The sequence below is a fragment of the Microcebus murinus genome, chromosome 5 (assembly GCF_040939455.1).
Source record: "Microcebus murinus isolate Inina chromosome 5, M.murinus_Inina_mat1.0, whole genome shotgun sequence".
Taxonomy (NCBI): domain Eukaryota; kingdom Metazoa; phylum Chordata; class Mammalia; order Primates; family Cheirogaleidae; genus Microcebus; species Microcebus murinus.
The window spans coordinates 110,433,010-110,453,156 of NC_134108.1; the positions used below are offsets into that span (position 1 = coordinate 110,433,010).

Genomic DNA, 20,147 nt, shown 5'->3' on the forward strand with positions numbered 1-20,147 from the left:
GTGGCGTCCGCCTAGCTCACAGCAACCTCACACTCCTGGGCTCAAGCGATTCTGCTGCCTCAGCCTCCCGAGTAGCTGGGACTACAGGCATGCACCACCATGCCCGGCTAATTTTTTCTATATATATTAGTTGGCCAATTAATTTCTTTCTATTTATAGTAGAGACGGGGGTCTCGCTCTTGCTCAGGCTGGTTTTGAACTCCTGACCTTGAGCAATCCGCCCGCCTCGGCCTCCCAGAGTGCTAGGATTACAGGCGTGAGCCACTGCGCCAGGCCTGTTTCTGTCTTTAATATAGTAATATAAGGCAATACAATAAAAGAATGGTCTTATGAGCCACATTTCTTTAATCCCTCAATCATAGTCCCCCAACATCTCCCAGTTAGTCAGCGCTGTCTTCCTAGTCTCAGCAACTACAGTAGGAGCAGACCCTCTCAGGTCCCACAGTGGCAGCTAAAAGAAGAGCTGCTCTTTTTTTGTTTTTTCAAACAAGTACCTGGCAAAACGCCTATTGCTGGAGAATAACCTCCCTTTCTCCTTCAACCTCAGATCAAACATTAGCTTATCTGACAAGATTAGCAATGTCCTCATTTGGCAAACAAATGCGAGAAATATTTTATTATGTAGAAATATTTACTTGCTATACAAGGACACAAAAATACTTGAAGTTTGGGTTGGTCTGAAAGTTTGGCAAGAAGAATGAGTTCGTCTTACTTGAACAAGGAGCTGTTTTCATCGGTTGAGGTGAGGCCTCACTGGAGCTGACAGGCCCGCTAGCCCAGGGAGGGCATGGTGGGGACGGGGCAGGCATGCAGGGGGAGGGGTGACGGGCCCCGAGACAACATGGTACAGCTGAGAGTCCAGTAGGGAGAGGTGAGAGTCCAGCCTGACTGGGGCACTGAGAGAAGTGACGGAGGGAGACTCGGCAGAATGCAATGGCCGAGCCGGGGAGCAGGGAGGCGGGCAAGCCAGGCAGATCGCCAGGCCCTGGCTCAAACCACCTGCTGTGGAACTGTTACTAAATATCTCAGTCTCCTCATGTATAAAATGGTGATGAGTTCCTATCTCTTGGGATTGTCATTAGGACTACAAGCAAGGGTGCTTGTGAGTGTCTGGCGCACAGCAGCTCTGCGTGAGAGCTTGTTACTTAGGGAACTCACCGACAGCGACAGGTGTGGGGCGAGGGGGGGGATAGGGTCTCTTCTGGACATGTTGAATTGCCAAGAGCCATTAGGCAGTTAAAAAACAGACTTGGGGTAGGTGACCTGGAGTACCACAGAGGCGGTGAATAATGCTTCAAATCTGCAATAAAAATGGCCTCCAGGCCGGGCTTGGTGGTTCACACCTGTAATCCCAGCACTCTGGGAGGCCGAAGCTGGTGGATCGCTCAAGGTCAGGAGTTCGAAACCAGCCTGAGCAAGTGTGAGACCCCGTCTCTACTAAAAATAGAAGGAAATTAATTGGCCAACTAAAAATACATAGAAAAAATTAGCTGGGCATGGTGCTGCATGACTGTAGTCCCAGCTTCTCGGGAGGCTGAGGCAGAAGCATTGCTTGAGCCCAGGAGTTTGAGGTTGCTGTGAGCTAGGCTGACGCCACGGCACTCTACCCGGGGCAACAGAGTGAGACTCTGTCTCAAAAAAACAAACGAACAAACAAACAAAAAATGGCCTCCATTAAAGCCACATTGCAAAAAATGGGAAAGAAACAGAATGGGAAGAGTAACAAGGTTGAAGGGGCAGAGCCTGAAGAATTTGTGGTGGAAAAACTACTGGATCGACGTGTAGTAAATGGGAAAGCGGAGTGTTTCCTGCAGTGGAAGAGACTTGCAGATGCTGACAATACTTAGGAACCTGAAGAAAATTTGGATTGTCTAGAGTTAAGTAATGCATTTCTTAATTCCCAAAAAGCTGGTAAAGAAAAAGGTACAAAAAGAAAATCTTTATCTGACAGTGAATCTGATGATAGCAAATCAAAGAAGAAAACAGACGCTGCTGACAAACCAAGACACTTTGCCAGAAGTCTCAGTCCTGAAAGAATCGCTGCCACAGACAGCAGTGAAGGATTAAGGTCCCTCAGGGAACGGAAAGATTCAGATGAGGGAGACTGAGTGCTGGCAAAAGAGGCAAATATGAAAAGCCCTCAAACTGTAATTGCTTTTTATGAAGGGATACTAAGTTGGCATTCTTGTCCGGAGATGAAGCTCAATAATTGTTTTCATTGTGTTTCATATATATATATACACACACACACACACATATTTAAAAAAATCTGGTCTTGGTTTTTTTTTTTATTATTTTTTTCTTTTTTCTTTTTTATTTGGACGAGGTTCTGGGGCCCCAAGAGCAGGGGCCCCAGAAGTCGCCCTGGTCTTGGTTTTTGATTTACTAGTGTGAAGAAATAACTACATTCTAATAAATCAAGATTGATACAAAAAGAAAAAAAACACCAGACTTGGAACTTGGTGCAGGTCTTAACGAGACACAGATTTTGTGGGTGGGAGTTGCCTCCAGAGGAGTGGGTAAAATTGCTTAGAAATACTGTGCAACTAAGAGGAAGGAGGAAGGTATCACGAGGGACAATATCTTATGGAAGGCTGAGGCCAAGGCTTCAGAGAAGCACACTGAGAAGGGTCTGTCTGAAAAGTATGAGGCCTAGGAACAGGTGGTGTCCAAGACACCAGGGGAAGCCAAGTGGGATGCTTCAGAGGTAAGTGAGATGAAGACTAAAAAATGTCTTTTTTCTATGACCCTCTAGGTCATAAAAGTGAAAGCTCACATTTCGAGAGTTGAAGTATAGCAAAGTTAAGAAGGAGAGAGGAATCTAAAGATGGGAGGGGGACCGGACAAAAATGTCAAGATTCAGAGGATGTCATGGGTAACATGCCCAACAGGTGGCGCCAAAGACCCTCTGTGGCTGTCAACGAGCCTCCAGAACTCCAGGCCGCTCTGCCAGCTTCGCTGGGGTTCCACTCACACCTGAGGGTCAGCCAGGTGGCCTCTTTAGTTAGCAAACTAGCAAGCCTCCCCTATTGGAAAGCTCTGCGCTAAGGCCTCTGAGGAATGTATGGGTGTGCTCTGCTCTTCCGTTAGTGTGTGGAAATTAAACAAGAAACTTCAGAGAATAAATCTCATCCATTTTATCTTCGACATAGCTTTCAAATTTAGAAACATCTCCTCATCTATATTGCTGCCTCTCTATTCCAAGCCGCTATTCTCACTTGCTGGGACTAATTGCTGCAGTTGCTTTCTAAGTTATCCATTCTCCACACCCCACCAAACCCTAAACATGATTCTCCCAAGTGCAATTTCTTTAAGGTGTGTCTGTTTCCCAGCTCCCTCCCAGCCCACAGTATCAAAAGTTTAGTGCAGTAGTTAAAAATGCTCTTCTTGATCTAGCTCTGCCTGATTTACTTTCTGGCCTTATCTGGATGCACGCACCTTCATTCTTGCTGCTTTGGCACCACCTGCATTCAGGATCACCCTCTCAGCTGCGATTTCTTCTACTGGCAATGTGCACTAAGCCCCCCTCCCCTTCCTGATACAAACAGAAAGGAACTCCCTTTTGAGATGTCTGAACAGACCTCAGATTTTATCAGAATGCTCTTTTTAAAATTCTTACTAGATCTCTGCACATTGCCCTGCTAGAGAACTACTTGTTTTTTATTAAAACTGTGACTGGTTGTCTAATATTGCCCCTTTCCCCGCTCCCAGCATATAAACTCATAAGGGACCAAGGTGTCTCATTCAGTGCTAGAGACCAGCTAGTGGGATTTTGCAAAGAGCTAAAACTAGGGTGATGATCCAGAAAAGCAGAAAGCAGCATAAGGTGTAAGATCATGGCGACATCTAATCAGTTTCCTTCTGCCATTCCTACATCTCCTTCCCAGTTCTTTTTTTTTTTTTTTTTTTTGAAACAGAGTCCCGCTTTGTTGTCCAGGCTAGAGTGAGTGCCGTGGCGTCAGCCTAGCTCACAGCAACCTCAAACCCCTGGGCTCGAGTGATCCTACTGCCTCAGCCTCCCAGGTAGCTGGGACTACAGGCATGTGCCACCATGCCCAGCTAATTTTTTATATATATATATCAGTTGGCCAATTAATTTCTTTCTATTTATAGTAGAGACGGGGTCTCGCTCTTGCTCAGGCTGGTTTTGAACTCCTGACCTTGAGCAATCCGCCCGCCTCGACCTCCCAAGAGCTAGGATTACAGGTGTGAGCCACAGCGCCCGGCCTCCTTCCCAGTTTTTTTTTTTTTTTTTTTTTTTTGAGACAGAGTCTCGCTTTGTTGCCCAGGCTAGAGTGCCGTGGCGTCAGCCTAGCTCACAGCAACCTCAAACTCCTGGCTCAAGCAATCCTCCTGCCTCAGCCTCCCAAGTAGCTGGGACTACAGGCATTCGCCACCATGCCCGGCTAATTTTTTGTATATATTAGTTGGCCAATTAATTTCTTTGTATTTATAGTAGAGACGGGGTCTCGCTCTTGCTCAGGCTGGTTTCGAACTCCTGACCTCGAGCAATCTGCCCGCCTCGGCCTCCCAGAGAGCTAGGATTACAGGCGTGAGCCACCGCGCCCGGCCTCCTTCCCAGTTCTTTATCACAGCCACTCTCTTCATCGCTCAGGAAGACTTCCCTCCAGTAATTTTGCACAAGTCCCAGGAAATGGCTCCAGTCAGCTCTAGTCCTTGTCCTGGGAGTCCTTCATGCTGGTCACTCGTGGAAGCAGAGACTTCCAATAACGTAATGCGAGGGAATCCAAGAGCAGAAAGGTTGGCAGGGCTGGGACTGAAGTCCACATGTTGAGGTGCAATAAGAACAAATAGTCTATGAAGACCAAGTCATGCTGTACCTTGGAGTCAATCAGTATAATCTCTATACCATGATAGTTAATAATTGCCCTCCATTTTTACTAAGCAAACTTCACTAGGCCAAGGCCTTGTCTTCTTTGTATCTTCAGCTTACAACCCCTGGCTTGGCAATATCCAGGTCTATGGACCTAGTAAATAGTAAGTAGTTTGTTGAAAAGGCAATCAAGGGAACTCAATAAAAACATACATTGACTGTATAAATAGGCCCTATCCTTACCTCCGATGGCTTCCTATGGAAGCATTAAAAACTAATGGCAGCATGACATGACGGGTGTGTGTGTGTGTGTGTGAAGCAGCAGCAGTGGAACCAGATTCCAAAAGCAGGGAGGGAAAAGCCTAGGAGGAAATAATGCCCCCAACTGGACAGCTGATCCTTCTAGTGGTGCTGGAGACTTATGCTTGCTACCTTTGGAATGCCGTACTTTGGTAACCAGGATGGAATCAAACCCAACTGCAACTACAGTGCCTAATGGGGACTGGATGAGATACAGCCCCAGCTTAAACCAGTAAATTCAACTAAGGAAAAAGTCAACCAAAGGACAGACTGGCCCAACTGGTGTATTGCAGTTCTGAAGCCCTTCCCAGACTCAGCCTGTTCTGCAGTCAGGAGGATGCGCCAGACCTTCTCCATCTCGTAGCATGCAGGTCATCTGGCTTCAATTTACAGAGAATTATAAAAGCCTTGCAAAGGCACAATGTCAGAAGCCTACATTTTGATGGTTGAAATTTTAATTTTTCCAAACTACAAATAATTCTTGAAAGTACATGAGAAGGGGGTACAGCAGCCAGACTCAAGAAATCTTGTCATTGGCCTCCTCCCAAAACTAATCCAATTCAAACCTTAAAGTCCTTCTGAATGAGATGCAGTTCTAGATACAGACATGCACTTACTTGAAATCTTAATGTTTACTCTCACTTTTAGACCTTCACAAAACTCCTATCACATCACTGCCCCCCAAAGCTTCTGAATTTTGAACATCTAACTCTTCTAAATGGGGACCAGACCTCATTCATTAGTGAACTCAGTTAAGTTAGCGAAAAAGACTAATCAAGAGTCTCCTCCGCTTTAAAACTAAGGGCTTTGCAAAAACAGTAACAAGTGGTTCTCAAACCTAACTGTGCATTGCTATCCCAAGATTTGAAAAATGTCGCCCAGTTTAATCTCCAATTTTAAAAATTGGAGTTGATCACTACTACAGGCGAACTCATTTCTTTAAAAATCCATTTCTGCCAGAGGCCATCCCACACTATTTCTGGCAACATTATTTGTGGCAGAACCATTTGCTTTACATACTTCCTGATTCCCACTTCCAAGTCTTTAGGTTTCCTACACCATGGCCCATAACCCAAATCACTTTTCTAGTATTAAAGCTGTAAATTCCAGAACCCACAAACCCCAGCTCCCTGAATTATAAACCCCTCTACTTGTAGGCAAGGGGTTATGCAGAAATGAGTTTTGAGACTTGAATTTCAGTGACAATTGCTGGAATACTCTGAAATGGTCCTCTATTAAGCTATATATGGTTCTGTGAATTCATAATATTTAAGGCAGTAAAAAAAGTTTTTTGAGACTTGCTCTTAGCACCACAGCTAGAGTGCAGTGCAGTCATTATAGCTCACAGCAACCTCCCATGCCTGAGCTCAAGCAATCCTGTCTCAGTCTCCTGAGCAGCTGGCACTATAGGTGTGTGCCACCATGCCAAGCTAATTTTTCTATTTTTTGTAAAGATGGGGTCTCACTTTTGCTCAGGATGGTACTGAACTTCTGGCAGCAAAATTTAATAATGAAGTAGCTACAATTGTCCTTTAAAGGCAGTTAACCCAACACATCAAGCCACACTTCTGGCTTCCTCCCAGGCCCTTTCACATTTTATTGTGTTTGAGAGACAATCTATCTATACACCCAGCACCAGAGAACGTTAGAGCCTACTTCAAATTTTGAGTTAAGGCATGAATGAGCCAGTTAGCTTTTTTCTTCATCTAAACCACAGCAAATTGTAGACCTCCAAATTACTTTTAAAGAGTCAATTCACAAAGGTCAGGTGCACTTACTTTATTAACTAAGCAAGAGCCTATTACTATATACTTTGTTTAAAAATTAACCAAAAGATGGCTATTCCTTTTTCTCCCCTCAGGAGTATTTTCCCCTAAATTCAAGATAATTCTAGTCACAGTCCTTCGGAAACACCACAGAAACAAATGTTAAGGTAACTCAAAACTTGAATAATATTTTCTTTATTTACAAGTTAGAATCAACAAAGACAGTCCAGGGGACCAAATGGGGAGATGACTGAAACCTCCAGGGCCCCAAATGGAGCGGAAGGAAAAAGGGAAAACAAGAGTAGAAAAAAAAAAAGTCAACGTAAAAAAAGAGCTCCCCCTTTCTTCCCTCCCCATAGAGGCTGAGGGGACCTTGGCCCCACCCTCCCCCCAGCCTTACCTAGCGTAAAATAAATTAGAACAACCAACCTCAAAACATGGCCCTTGAAAATGAACAGGGCAGCTATGGCCTCAGGTAACTGTGTCAGGGCCTTTACACACCCCCCCTTCTCTGTACCTCTGCCCCACCTGTCATTTTGAATGGGGGCTCTGTGTCCAAGGTCACTCCCGGTGGGGCTGGGAATTCAATCTTACTTCGTCCATATCCCTCCTTCAGTGTATGTTCCTGCATCCCTCCCCCCTGCAGAGCCAGCTCTCCTACAGAGGGGGGAGGTAAGGTGAGATGAAGAAGTATCACAGCAAGGGGGAAGGAGTAGGGCAGGGTGGTCTAGGGGTCCGGTCCTGCGGAGCCTTCCTGCCCCATCTGGCCTGGCCCCTTAGCCTGAGTCTGAGTCACTGGTGTCTGAAGAAGAGGAAGATGAAGAGGAGGAGCTGGAATCTGAGCTGGAGCTGGAAGCGCTGAGGCGTGACACTGCAACTTGCTGTGCAGAGGACGATTCTGTTTTCTCATTCGCTGCAGAACAAAGTTGAAAGTTAAAAGTTAGACAAGTCTGTGAATCTATTTGTCAAGAGGAATAGGACAAAGCACGTACAGCAGCCTAAAAGTATACTCACCTTTCTTGGGAGGCTTTTTGGTAGAGTTGAGCTGCCCACTAACATCTTGTAACCGCTTTTCTAATTCTCTCTTCTTCTCCAAAGCCAGTTCCTCCTTTGTCTTTCCCACAGGTTTCTTGACGGCTAGGAACAGAAGTGCATCAGGATTCATTAAGATTGCTGTGGGCCCCTAGGGTTGCCAAGTTCCTTTTGTGTTTACCAGAAGACAGTCAAGGCATCCCAGGCATCACCATCCCGTCACCCTGGAAGCTGTCCATTCCAAATGCAAACATACTCTCTCTGAAACTGTCTTCAGGACCACATGAGAACTACTAGATTAACTGGCAAACCTTGTATCATACTTACTATAAGGCTTCCGGGGTTTCTTTCGCAGGCAGGAAAGGACATAGCGCTCAAGCTCTCTAAGTGTGGACGGCTTGAGTGTTTCAAAATCAATCTCAATCTCTTCCGGGTTTGAATCACGTAAAGAGGGTTCCCTGGCTTGGATTATATGCACAACTCGACCCAGCTTCTCCCCAGGTAATTTGTTGATATCCAGGCTCAACTGCCGCTTCTCATCGTAACTCATGGGCCTGCTCTCTTCCTCCTCTTCTGAATCATAACCAGTAGGCAGGGGAGGTGGGGCCGTCTTTGTGGCCTTTTTTGGCAGCCTATGGGCAAAGGAAATTGCTAACTGAAGGGGCTTCATTAACCCTCCCCACATGTTCCCATTATTCAACCCAGTAATCCTTGTCTAATGTGGAGCTTTTGTTTTTCCATTAAGGCAAATGACTGAGTAGAGGTGGGTTCCTGAAGACACTATATTAGGGAAGCAGAACATTTTACATTTAGTTTGGACTCTGAACACTTAATATAGGCATACCTCAGAAGTATTGTGGCTTTGGTTACAAAGTATTGCAATAAAGTCACAAATTTTTTGGTTTCTAAGTGCATATAAAAGTTACACAGTGCTGAAGTTTATTAAGTTTTCAATAACATTATGTCTTAGAAAAATATATATACCTTAGTGAAAAAAATACTTTACTGCCAAAAAGCAGTCTGGAAAGGCCCTGATAGTTACCTGAGGCCATAGCTGCCCTTTTCACTTGCAAGAGCCCTGTTTTGAGGTTGTTCTAATTCATTTAAAACTAGACTGGGGGGTGGGGGGGCAACCCACAGGGTTACCAAAAACCCTCAATTTAAAAAAACACATTATCTGCAAAGTGCAACAAAGTGAGCAGCACAATAAAACAAGGTATGCCTGTTTAAGTATACTATACCGGTGTGGGTCTACCTTTTGCTCCCCAAAGCACTACTAAATTACCACACCATGGAAAACAAGTCTAGATTGACTGATTTAGAAGTAGATAAACTACGGTCCAAGGAACAAATCCATTTGTCTTTGCAATCTGCCATTTGTCTTTGCAAATAAAGTTTTATTGGAACACAGTTATATTCATTTGCTTATTAGCTATGGCTGCTTTTATACTATGTTGTCAGAATAGCTGTAAGTGACCCTATGGTCCTCAAAAGCCTATCATATAGAGAATGTTTACTGATCTCTAGTTTAGAGAAAACTTTGCAAGTGGGAGATTTTACACCTTGGAAAGATGGAAATAGCCAAACTAAGTCTCTGCTTCCTACCCAGTTAGAACTCACTTAGTGCCACTTCCTCCAGACGGTCCAAAGCCAGGGGGGCCTATAGCAGCACTGCCACCCCCACTGCCACTTGCTTTCTTGGACTTCTTGGGCTGTGGAGGGCGAGGTGCCCGTGGCCCCTTGTCATCTTCATCAGCCCCAGCTCGGCCTCGATGCTTCTCTGCCTTCCGTTTTTTCTTTTTCTCCTTTTTCTCTCTCTTCCGCTTGGGCTTGGATATTGGGCCCTGGGACAAGGCAGCCAGCTGTTCATGTACTGCCCGAAGCTGGAGAAGAATAAAACAGATGTGAATTGAGAAAGTAAATAAAGACCGGGTAAAATTATGAAGACAGGGCACAACCAACCTCTCACCCAGTAAAAACTGAAGAAAACAAAATACCTGTTCCTGTAGTTCTGCCAAGCGGTGAGCTCTTTCTTCCTCTGAGTCTGAGCTTTCACTCTCTTCTTCCTCATCCTCTTCATCTTCCTCCTCCTCTTCCTCAGAGGAACTCTCACTGCTACTTTCTTCACTGGAGGACTCTGAAGATGATTTGGCCAGGCCAGGAGGCAAGGCAGTAGAGACAGGTAAAGGCCCTGGTTCCAGTGGCTCATCTGGCATCTTAGCATAACGGAACTCAAATACATCCTAGAAAAACAGACACACACTCGCAACTATGCAAGTATACAGTGCCCTGATTATACCCAGCCACCCAGTGGTACAGCTCCTATTTGCAACTATACAGAACAGGGAGAGCCTCATGTTGAGGCTATACAGCCTCTTCATACCCATTTATTTTTCAAGCTCCAATGTTTACACTCACCTGCAGCTTTCGTGCCATGGCCACAACATCATGGTCTGGGGGATTGTACTTATAGCAGTTGGAGAACATAAGCCGCACATCAGCAGCGAACTCCTGTGCATCCCGGTAATCACGATTCTCCATCTTCCGCTGCAGAAGGAGGCAGCATCAGAAGCTGCACAGGCAGGGAGACTCACCTTTCCCTGACAACCCCAGACACAAGAGGAGCCCTCTCTTGAGAGCACAGTGGGGATGACCTTAAGGATCTGTGCCCTGGGGTTCAAGTTTGAAGTCAAAGTAATTTGGGTGGGTTGAAGAAATATTTATGTCTAGAAAAAGAAATCATTTCTAAGTGACAGGGGAGGAGAGGTGACCTATGACTACCCTACCACCCCTTAACTTCCTTAATCTGACACCCCCACATTAGTACTGAACTGTACATGAACAGTGTTGCTCAAAAGACAAAGAAATCCCACCCTATTTTTCCAAACTCCCGGAAACAAAAATTCTCCTCAAACACTTGACCTCTACCCCACTATTTTATTAAAGTAAAATACCAAGAATCAAAGACTGTTACGTGCCCATAAGAAAACATAATGTTTTATTGATGATCCATCCCCAGGCTCCAATCACTGCCTGAGCATCCCATCTGCCCCATGCAGTGGGTACCTTGACAGTGCTGAGGTCCATGGGGTGCTTAATGATGTCATGGTAGTCATGCAGACCAAGAGCAGAAGCGTCCACTGGTTTATAGAAAGGCCAGGCATAGGCAGCATGCTTCTTGGAGAGTAACTCCTTCAAAATGCCATTGCAATGTTTTAACTGTTCTGACAGTTTTCCTTTCTTAGAGCTCTGGTGTTGTTGCTGAGAGTCAGGCAAGTCTTTGCGTGGGGGCTTGATGGGACGACCACTTTCTCTACGTACAGGGGGAATCCGTGCTGCTTTAGGTTCAAGACCCCCAGGAGGACTAGCTGGGGAACCAGGAGCCAGGATGGCTGTAGGTGTAGGGGTAGTAGTATCTGCTTTCCGCTTTACACCTTTTTTCTGCAGAGAGAAACAAGACAGGAGCTTATTACTTCAGGCCCACCTCATTCAAGACCTTTCCCTCTCCCCATCACCCCCCAAAATTCAGGTCCATACCTTGGCAAGGGGCTGGGCTGGGGGAGTGGCAGTAACAGCAAGAAGTGGGGGTCCAGCAGAGTGCAGGGACTTGAGAAGGGGAGAAGAAATGACTGATGGATGGGGGATGTTGAGGACAGTGGTAGGTATCTCAGGTGGTGGAGTATACAGGGCTGTGTGTGATACAGAAGAGACAGCAGGCACCTGATGGGCACTGGTAATACTGCCCTGGATTGCTAGAAAAAGGAATGAACAAGTTTAGTTTGATTCTCTTTCCCATTTTTAGGTCTCAATTTGCAAAACTCCTACTCTTCCTACCTGCCAACTTGGCCCCCTTCTTGTGGCTGTTCTTAGGGATGGTCACCACCAGCTCTTGTTCCTCTTGGGGCATTGATGCCACTTTCTGTAGGAAGATCTTTTCCAGCGTTTGTGCCATCAGGACGATATCATCAGTGGGCTATAGAAACACAAACACCCATTTAAAAAGTTTGAATGCCAAACGGAGGTAGATATACCATCTTTCCTGGGAATCCTGCCTCAGGCCATTACCACACCCTCTTAGACATCTTTTGTCACCAAGAGCTGAAAATTATCTACACCATGCCACTAATTTCCACTTTTCTCTGAACTCAAGATACAACAAAGAAAATAAATATGTGGTCCTGTCAAGTTCAGAAAGATGGAGAAACTGACAAGAAAAATAGATCCTGTTCTCAGGTCTCTGGAGCTTTTTGAGAAACAGAGCCACCACCCAAGCACGAATAGTGTTCTATTTAAATAACCTTTAACTCTGGAGCTCTGAAGCCACATACACCATTGTGTTCAGTAGCACCATTTGGAGCTCAGGTTTTTTAGACCCTGACTATTCAAAAATAACGCCTTCAAATGGCAAAGGACTTAAACGTGGTATAGGAAAATATCTAGCAATAATAGAAATACCATCTCTCCCCATCTACTCAATGAACACATGTAGAAAAACTCACCTTGTTGTAAATATAACAGTTGGTGAACATGGTATTAAAATCTTGCATACACTCTGATGCAGCCCAATAATAATTGTTTTCAAGTCTCCTTTTAATAGTACCCATGTCCATAGGCTGCTTTATAATTTTGTGATAATCCTGAATAAAGAAATGCTAGGTCAGAGCCACAGAAAAATGCCTGTTTTCCTAGGCAAACACACACACACACACACACACCACCCCCTATTGATCAAGAATATAGCTTTCTAAACTGCGGCCCCAGTTAATCTATGGGACAAAAAAATGGAATGGGATTCTTAATACCCACAAAGAGGCCCCTACTGCCTTTCTCTAACCACCCACCCTCCCACCCACTCTGAAAACTTCCCATCCTGTGACATTACCTCTAGGGCTGGCTATCCATGGGCTGCATGAGGGAAAGGAAGAAGCTAAGAATTTTGGCCACCGTGGTCCTCTCCCAACCCGGGGTGGGAATCTGTAAAATGGAGCCAGGGCACAAAAGTTAAGGAAGGACACATGGAGGGCACAATGAGAGATGCCAAGATAGCAATAGCAAACAATTGGATCAATCACAAAGGACCAAAAATCCAGAAAGTGGTGGCTATCTGCTCCCTACAGAGGAGAAATGGGAACTCCCTAGGGGCCGCAGCACCTATACTAAGCAGCCCACCTCCACTCACACACATTCTTGCACATACCTCCCCCACTCCAATGTCACCACTCACCGGCAAACCTAGTTTGACGGCATCCACAGGCTGCCGGAATGGCCATGCAAACTGATGTTTCCACAGAGCCTTCATTACCACTTTGTGTAGGTATTGCAGCTGATTGGTAACTCGTCCTGGCTTTTTGGGATTGGACACTTCAGGGGGCGGTGGGTTGGCAGGGGTCAGTTGCAAAGCTGGCACTGAAGCCATTGTGGGGCTTTCAAATCCCTCATACAACAGAGAGGGCTTTCGAATCCTTTTCCCTGGTGCTGCTGCCTCTGGGCCCAGCCCCAATAACCCTGCATTCCCTTCCCCAGGGAGCCTACAAAAAAGGGAAACAAAATTAGATGTAGTAATCTCATGGAAATCAGGAAAAAGTGCATTTGGATTATGTGCCTGATGAATCTAGGCTTTGTTAAGCCTTTACAAGTTGTTCTCAAAGAGAACGGATACCTCCCCAAAATCTTCGAAGTTTTTGTTGTTAGTATATCTATCCAGGCCCCTGTTTCTGGAGACTATGATGCGCTTTATTTGTTCTCTCTAAAAGTAAAGACAACAACAAACAAACAAAACCCCTCCAAGATAATTTCTGATAGGACACAACATCCGAGAACTATAGCCTCATGAGCATGAGGCTTAAGCAAGACTGGTGGAGCTGAGAAACTCAAACCCCAAGCTTCCTCCTCACTTGGGGTTTGCTGGTTGCCATGGTGGCTGAGCCAGAGGAAAGCTGGTTAAATGAGGAAGAAAAGTAATTAGGGAGAAAAATGTCATAAAATGCTGGTGAGCCACTTAAGAATGCATCCTCCACAAGCTCTGGGTAGTTAACCCCACAGCAGAAAACGGACTAGAGATACAACAGAAAAGAACCAACTCAAAAACAAATTCAGATGAACAAACAGCTTTGACACTTCACAGCCTGGAATAACTCAGCTACCAGACTCCCAAAATTATTCACACCAAATGAAGTTCTCCTCCAAGGGAATTAAAAAGACAGCCACTCAGTTTGTCAGCAAGTTCCCTCATATATAGCCCCCTCCCATCCATCCAGCTTCGAAATACCAATTCCACTGACAGTTCCTATTGTAACACCAACTCTGTAGACCAAAGGCCAGCAGTGGTTCAAGTCTACAGCCCCTCTAGGGCTCCTCCCTATCAGTGTTTCCCACCACCTAAAATTTGAGACATTACATCGTTCTTTACATCGCAAAGCCTAATTGGGAGAGCTCCACCCTTCTGTCCTGAATGAAACTCGATGTCAGGAAAAACACAATCCCCAACACCGTCCCCCCCCCACCCCCGCAACCAAACAAAACACAAACCGACCCATTCACTAGAAGACAAGAGGATTTAATAACTTAGCTCTAGACATCAGGAACCCACAGGCTGGGAGAGTGACCCCTCTACCCTATTCTGGAAATCCCCGTTACCAGTTCCTATCCAGCTCTATCACCATGGCAACTCTACAGGGCACTGGAGGTGGCCACGAACCCAAAAAGGCTATGACAAACCGTCGCTAAACATCAGAAGCAAATGCAGGCTGCCTACTTAAAACTGTCCATCCTCACTACATTCCACCGCCAAACTAGCTCTACCTTACTAAGGCTGGAGCACGGCGGTAAAAAGCAGTGTATAAACTGACAACCTGGATTCTCCCCATACGCAGTTAACTGGGCCGCCGCCACTGTTCCAAAACCGTCGCTGAACATCCTCCGCGAGCCCGAGTCAACAGCTGCGCCGCAAAACAGCAACGCGCCGGAGTCTTTCCGTACTCCCCCTGAACACGGCTTCCCACACCCCCGTGCCACCGCCCCCCAACGTCCCCTTCCCACACGCGGCTCGCGGGGACGTACTTGTGCGGAGTCACGTTTTGCAGCATCTTGACCGCAGGGAACCAGCGCTGCCCTCAGACGCGGAAAGTCCGGGTGGCCTCGGTTCCCCTCACCGCCCGGTCCGGCATAACCCGGGAAGTCAGGGGAGCCCGCTGCTCTTGGCCCTCCAGGCGACAACCCGCCCGCCTGACCGGGTCGAAAACAGCCTCTCGGAGAGCTCCCGGCAGCTTGCCGCGCTCCGCAGGCGGCGAACAGCAAGAAAATGGCGGCGGCCTCAGCTGAGGCGGGCGAGCGAGGGGGGAACTGACTCTTCAAACCCAAAGACAGTCCCTGATCCCACACACCGTCGTCAATACAGCCCGCTGTTAGTCTGCAGGGGTTCCCTCTTCTTATCGGGACCGTCCGAGGAGGACGACGTCCCGTTTCGATCTCGGATGGAGGCGGATGAACACGAAAAGTGGTTTAAGGAGCCGCCGCCTCCATCTTTGAAATCCTCTTGAGGGCGGAGAAGAGGGGATGGACAGACTCCGAGAACTGGGCGGGGCCCGAAAAAGGGGAGCTTCGGGGGCTTCTATAGGGTCTGCACTGTCCGCCGTAACCGGTCATAAGCCGAGACGAAAGCCATTTCCAAGCGGATGGATGTGGATTGCAATGGCGGCCCCCGACGACTCGAAGGCTCTGTATCGGTAGGCAGAATCCTCCAGCTCGTTCTAGAGGCCGCTCCACTCCAGCGCGAAATGGCGCCGCCGAGCCCCGCGCCAGCCCTTTATATATAGGCGGGGGGGAGGAGCTTCGCTGCTCATGCGCGCCTCCCTGCTCGAGATTTCCCCCACCCCTTCAGCGCGCGCACGCTCGCTCACGCGCGTGAAGCGGCGCAATCGAAGGGGGAGGAACACCTCTCCGCGGGAGCTTTTCCTATTGGCCGGCCGACGCGATGACGTCACAAATCTCTTTTCCAAGTTGTCAGTCACCAGGCAGAAGAGTGCTGCATAGACCCATAGGGAAGTGGCAACCCGCCACATCTCTGAGCCAATTGGCTGAGCTGGGGTTCGACTGGCTGAACGGCTCCAGGGAAACAGGGAGGTTGGAAGGGGTGCAGAAGCCATCGCCCAAGAGCCTTCAGCACCCTCTCCCCGCCTCCCTTTCCAACGAAGTCTTCCCAAGCTTCCAAGCACCGTACAACTGGAGACTGCCCAGCTCGGGCAGGTCGTGCCATTCGTAGCTCCCCCATTGGCGGGACGGGAGGGGTCGCGTGGGCGTAGCCGGCTTCGGCGCGGCAGGGGTGTGGCCGCAAGACGGCGGGCGGGCGGTGGTTCCCGCGGTGAGGAATCTGAAACGAGGAAGAAGACGCCATCTTAGAAGCCGCGGCCTGTAATACTGGCGAATAAACGAAAGGCTTCAGAACGTAACAACGAAGCAACCTAACGTTCCTATGCTCCGCAATCTAAAATTCAGGCTTGCCAGAGCCTTAAAATCCTCCCCTCCGTCCCGCAGGCCAAACAATCGAAAGACAAACGCAAAACTCCCATTTATTTGTGAAGCCCTGAAAGGTTCTTATCAAGGCCACCAAACCTAGAACACGTCCCCAAAACGGGAACGCCCAAGCACCCCTCCAAGCCCCCCCCCCACTCGTGCCTTCGGTTACCAACACAAATATCTGCCCGCTCGACAAAACCTTGGAAGCCCTAAACTGGGAGCAAAAACTCCAAGCGCCTCCGTCTACCCTATAAAATGTAACCCACCTCACCTCTTCGCCAAACTTCACTCCGGCTTCTGGCTCAGATAGGAAAAAGCAAGTCCTGCCAGGGGTGAATCAGGGGAAACACCCTCCCCCTCCAGGCGAGCTCAGACCTTTCCCCACACTCCCCCACCTCGGGGCAGACCCGTTCCCTCCTGTTACTGTCCCTCCGCCTCGGGGGCGAAAGAATCCCCCACCCCCCACCAAAGTCCGGAGTCCTCCCCACGGAGCGGCTCGTCCATCGGTCAGCGCCAGGGAGGAGGGCGAGCGGAGGAGGCGGCGGCAGCCGCTCAGACTAGCCCTCCCCCTCCTTCTCTCCCCTCCTCCCCTCCCCCGGGCCGGCCGCCTCCGAGGAGGGGCAGGAGCCATTTTGGGAGCTCAGCTTCGCCCCCTCCCCCAACTCACTAAGTCTTCTTTACAATTTGGTTGTCTAAATAGGGTTACAGACTGTAAGAATAAAGAACCAGAGCTCAAGGTCAGGATATCTAAAGCATCTGCGGGGTTCCCCGCGTCCCAGCTCCCTTACAGGAGAGTAAAAGGATTTCCCCCACCGGAGAATACCTGGGCTTTGATGGGGTGTCACCTCCCCCATTTCCCCTTCCCTCGCTACCAAGGGAGAAAAGCTCGTGTGCATATCTAAGAAAGGAAATCAATGTAGAAGAACGAATATAATTAAAGCTCTCCCTCCCCCGCGAAGGGCTCGTAAGGGCCTATGTCCCTGAGCTCCAACCACACCACCCTCCCTCCTTCGCAGCAGCCCTTAGGCCCAAACCTTGGTTACTGCGTCTAAAATGGCCGCCAACCTCCAGTCTTCTCGACCACCCCAGTAGGGCAAACCCCGCGGGGGGAAGTGATCATTAGGAAAGCAGAGTCCCCTTCCCCCACCAGGGATCAGGCCCTGGCCCCCACAAGTACGCGCGGCCCCGCCCGGGTGCTGCAGCAGGGAGGGCAATGACACAGCAACTTTGCAGAGGCCTTCTCCCCTCCCCCTAGTGGCCCAACCTCCCTATTTGCTTTTTCCACCGGAGCTCCGCAGGTCAGAACAGAGGACCACAGGGGGCCGGTCTGGGGAGAAAACCTTAGGACGCTGAGGAAATACTGGGCCTTAGGAAGGAATATGGCACCGGATATTACTCTCGTTTATTCCCCGCATTCCGGAAAAATCACCGCTCCCCGATCCCTCCCTGTCCTCTTTTCCTCCACAAGAGTCACAGGGGAGGCTACTGCTACTCAGTAATTTGGAAAAGTAACTGTTGCCTCCTTTCCTTTCCTTCCCCCGCAGTACACAAGGAGAGAGCTGTTCAGGCTGGAGGATGTGGGGGATGGGATGAAGGAAGCATTGGAACAGGCCACCCTGGAGAAATCCGAAACCTTGGGAGCTGTGAAATCATTCCAGGTCCCGAACCTCCCGCCCCTCTCGGGCCACGCTTTCTACCAACCTCCACCCAGCGCCCACCTTGGGCCTAGTTTCTGTTCCTAAGCCGACCCTAAGCTTTCAGCTTGTTACGTCCCCCACCGCAAGCCTGAAGGAGACACGTGCTCAGGTAAGACCCTACAGGGGCAACGAAGGCTTGTGCGGAAGGCCCCGCAGGCCGTATCCACGTGAATGCACACAAATTCGGTAAGCGGCTCGAAGCGTAACCTCCAGCAAGCCATGTGATGCCTGTGAGCTTCCCACCGCTGACACAAAGGGAGCACACAAATGCTCCTTCCAGAGTCTCTGGGGAGAAAGGGAGCTGGCGCCTGGGAACGATCTCAGTTCACAACCTGGATTGCCAACTCCAAAGGCATTCACATCCACGAGGAGAACTCCAGCCACACTCCCACTCCTCTGCCCACCACCAGGTCACCCCCTCCCTCCGCCGCCAAAAGGATCCCTTCTCACCTGGCTTCGGGCTGCTGTACCCCCAGGGGACGAATGGAATGGGGGGCCTACGCCGCCCCCTCACCCCTTTGCCCTCCAACTCACATGGAGGCAGGAGGTTAGCCATTCCCCTCCCCCCTCAGAGTAGCCCTCACCCGCTCGCCCCCCTCCATGCTCCCATTGGCCATAAAGTGTTAGTAGGACGAATCCTCCCACCCTCGGGATTCTTTTCTGAACCCCAAGAATCCCCCTCCCGCACTCCCCACCATTGGTTAAGCACTTAAATGACTGACATCCCCGCCCCCAAGGGCCCTTTCTCACCTGCATCCTGGAACCTTCCAGGGAGGCTCCAAGGTTGCCCTCGGCTTGGTACGGGGGGAGGATGTAATCCGGGGTGTCAACCCCCCCCATGGAAAATGGAGCCGTGTTGGGGGAGGGGACGTAGCCCCCAGCCCCGCCCTTCCCGACCGGCTTGGGGGTGGGGAGAGCATCGGGGCCGCGCGGCCACGTCAGCAGCACCCAGATTGGCGGAACTGGGTCACGTGCCCGCCGCCCTTCCCCCTGGCCACGAAGGCCCGTTTTCCGGACGTTCCTGGGGATGGCGCAAGGGCCCAAAGGGGCCGCATGGCCGAGGCCGGTCTCCCGAGACCCAGAGCGTTTTAATGCTGCTGCTTCTCCATATGCCTGGCATCCTATCCCGCTGTCCTCCACCCTGTCCCCCCCATTCGCCTCTCGGTACGGGTTCAGCATGGCTGCCGCAGCCCTAGAACGTACACTGCGCAGGCGCAAGGGCGCGACCGGCTGGGGGGAGGGGAAGGAGTGCCGCAGGCCGCGAGGAGAGCGGCAGTGCGCAGGCGTCCGGGCTGGAGCCGCGGATCCCGCGGCGGGGCTCGGAGCGCGCGCAGTGGGTGGGGCGAAGCGGGTGCGGCGTGCGGACCGCCGGCCTCCGAGGCCCCTCCTCCCCTGCCCGCGGGCTGGCGCAGCGGCCCGGGGCAGCCGGCCGGGCCTCATCCTCGCCGGTGTAAGGTGCTGCTTGGCACGTCCTGGCCGGAGTCCAGCGGAAGCGTGCGGCACCGGGCTGTTAGTTAAGGAGAATGGGGCCCGCACCTGGAGCTGTGAGGGTTTGCGGGGTGGGGCCCCTCCCCCGGCGTAATTTGGTACGACCACCGAGTGGGGCAGTTTATCGCCCTCTCGGTGCCTGCCTCGCGGGCAGATGAGATGCACACCACAGTCAGCGTGTTACTCGGTTTCTTACTCTTTGGTAGCTCTACAACCTCTCGAGTGCCCTGAACTTACCCTAGACTTCTTTACTTCGTTGAGACCTGTTAGTCCCTGGACTCCTCTGCCTTATACGAAATCTATCAGCTGACCACTTTTCCTTCTCTGCTGACCTCGTGGTGGACCATTTAAGTTAAAGATCTTATACTCCTAAAGCTTTACCCTCTAGTCTCTCAATCTTGAATAAATTTCATAAGAATTGGTAACAAAATGTTATGATGATTCATTTGCTACTGAAAGTAGTGTTTTGTCCTTAGCCGATAACCTCTCCATTGATCCATCATAGTATCGTCCAGA

The 20,147-nt window shown here is 49.4% G+C and overlaps 1 protein-coding gene and 1 pseudogene across 7 annotated transcripts; one reads left to right on the forward strand and one right to left on the reverse strand.

Moving 5' to 3' along the window:
• Window positions 1–1,664: 1,664 nt before the first annotated feature.
• On the forward strand, window positions 1,665–2,209 carry LOC105886011 (chromobox protein homolog 3 pseudogene; annotated as a pseudogene).
• Window positions 2,210–7,062: 4,853 nt separating this feature from the next.
• BRD2 (bromodomain containing 2) lies at window positions 7,063–19,029 on the reverse strand. 7 transcript variants are annotated; one of them, XM_012791336.3, is made up of 13 exons: window positions 18,894–19,029; window positions 14,992–16,300; window positions 13,157–13,460; window positions 12,432–12,569; window positions 11,767–11,905; window positions 11,470–11,684; window positions 10,999–11,373; window positions 10,351–10,479; window positions 9,930–10,175; window positions 9,553–9,815; window positions 8,260–8,564; window positions 7,915–8,037; window positions 7,063–7,813 (listed from the first exon to the last, which is right to left on the reverse strand). In XM_012791336.3, the coding sequence occupies exons 2-13, from the start codon at window positions 15,015–15,017 to the stop codon at window positions 7,677–7,679; spliced, it is 2,400 nt and encodes a 799-aa protein (XP_012646790.1). In that variant the 5' UTR covers window positions 15,018–16,300; window positions 18,894–19,029; the 3' UTR covers window positions 7,063–7,676. The 7 variants fall into 7 exon arrangements, with proteins under 7 accessions (XP_012646790.1, XP_012646792.1, XP_020142526.1 ...); XM_012791338.3 differs by lacking the exon at window positions 18,894–19,029 and adding an exon at window positions 17,481–17,600; XM_020286937.2 differs by lacking the exon at window positions 18,894–19,029 and adding an exon at window positions 16,718–16,871.
• Window positions 19,030–20,147: the final 1,118 nt, after the last annotated feature.

What these genes read in the sequence shown, in the direction of transcription:
- BRD2 (XM_012791336.3), bottom strand. Translation starts at nt 15,017, where the DNA reads ATGCTGCAAAACGTGACTCCGCACAA. An exon ending in CAAAACGTGACTCCGCACAA is followed by an intron (nt 13,461 to 14,991) that starts GTACGTCCCCGC and finishes CCTTTTTTGTAG; the next exon opens with GCTCCCTGGGGAAGGGAATG. An exon ending in TGGACCTCAGCACTGTCAAG is followed by an intron (nt 10,480 to 10,998) that starts GTACCCACTGCA and finishes CTCCTTCTGCAG; the next exon opens with CGGAAGATGGAGAATCGTGA.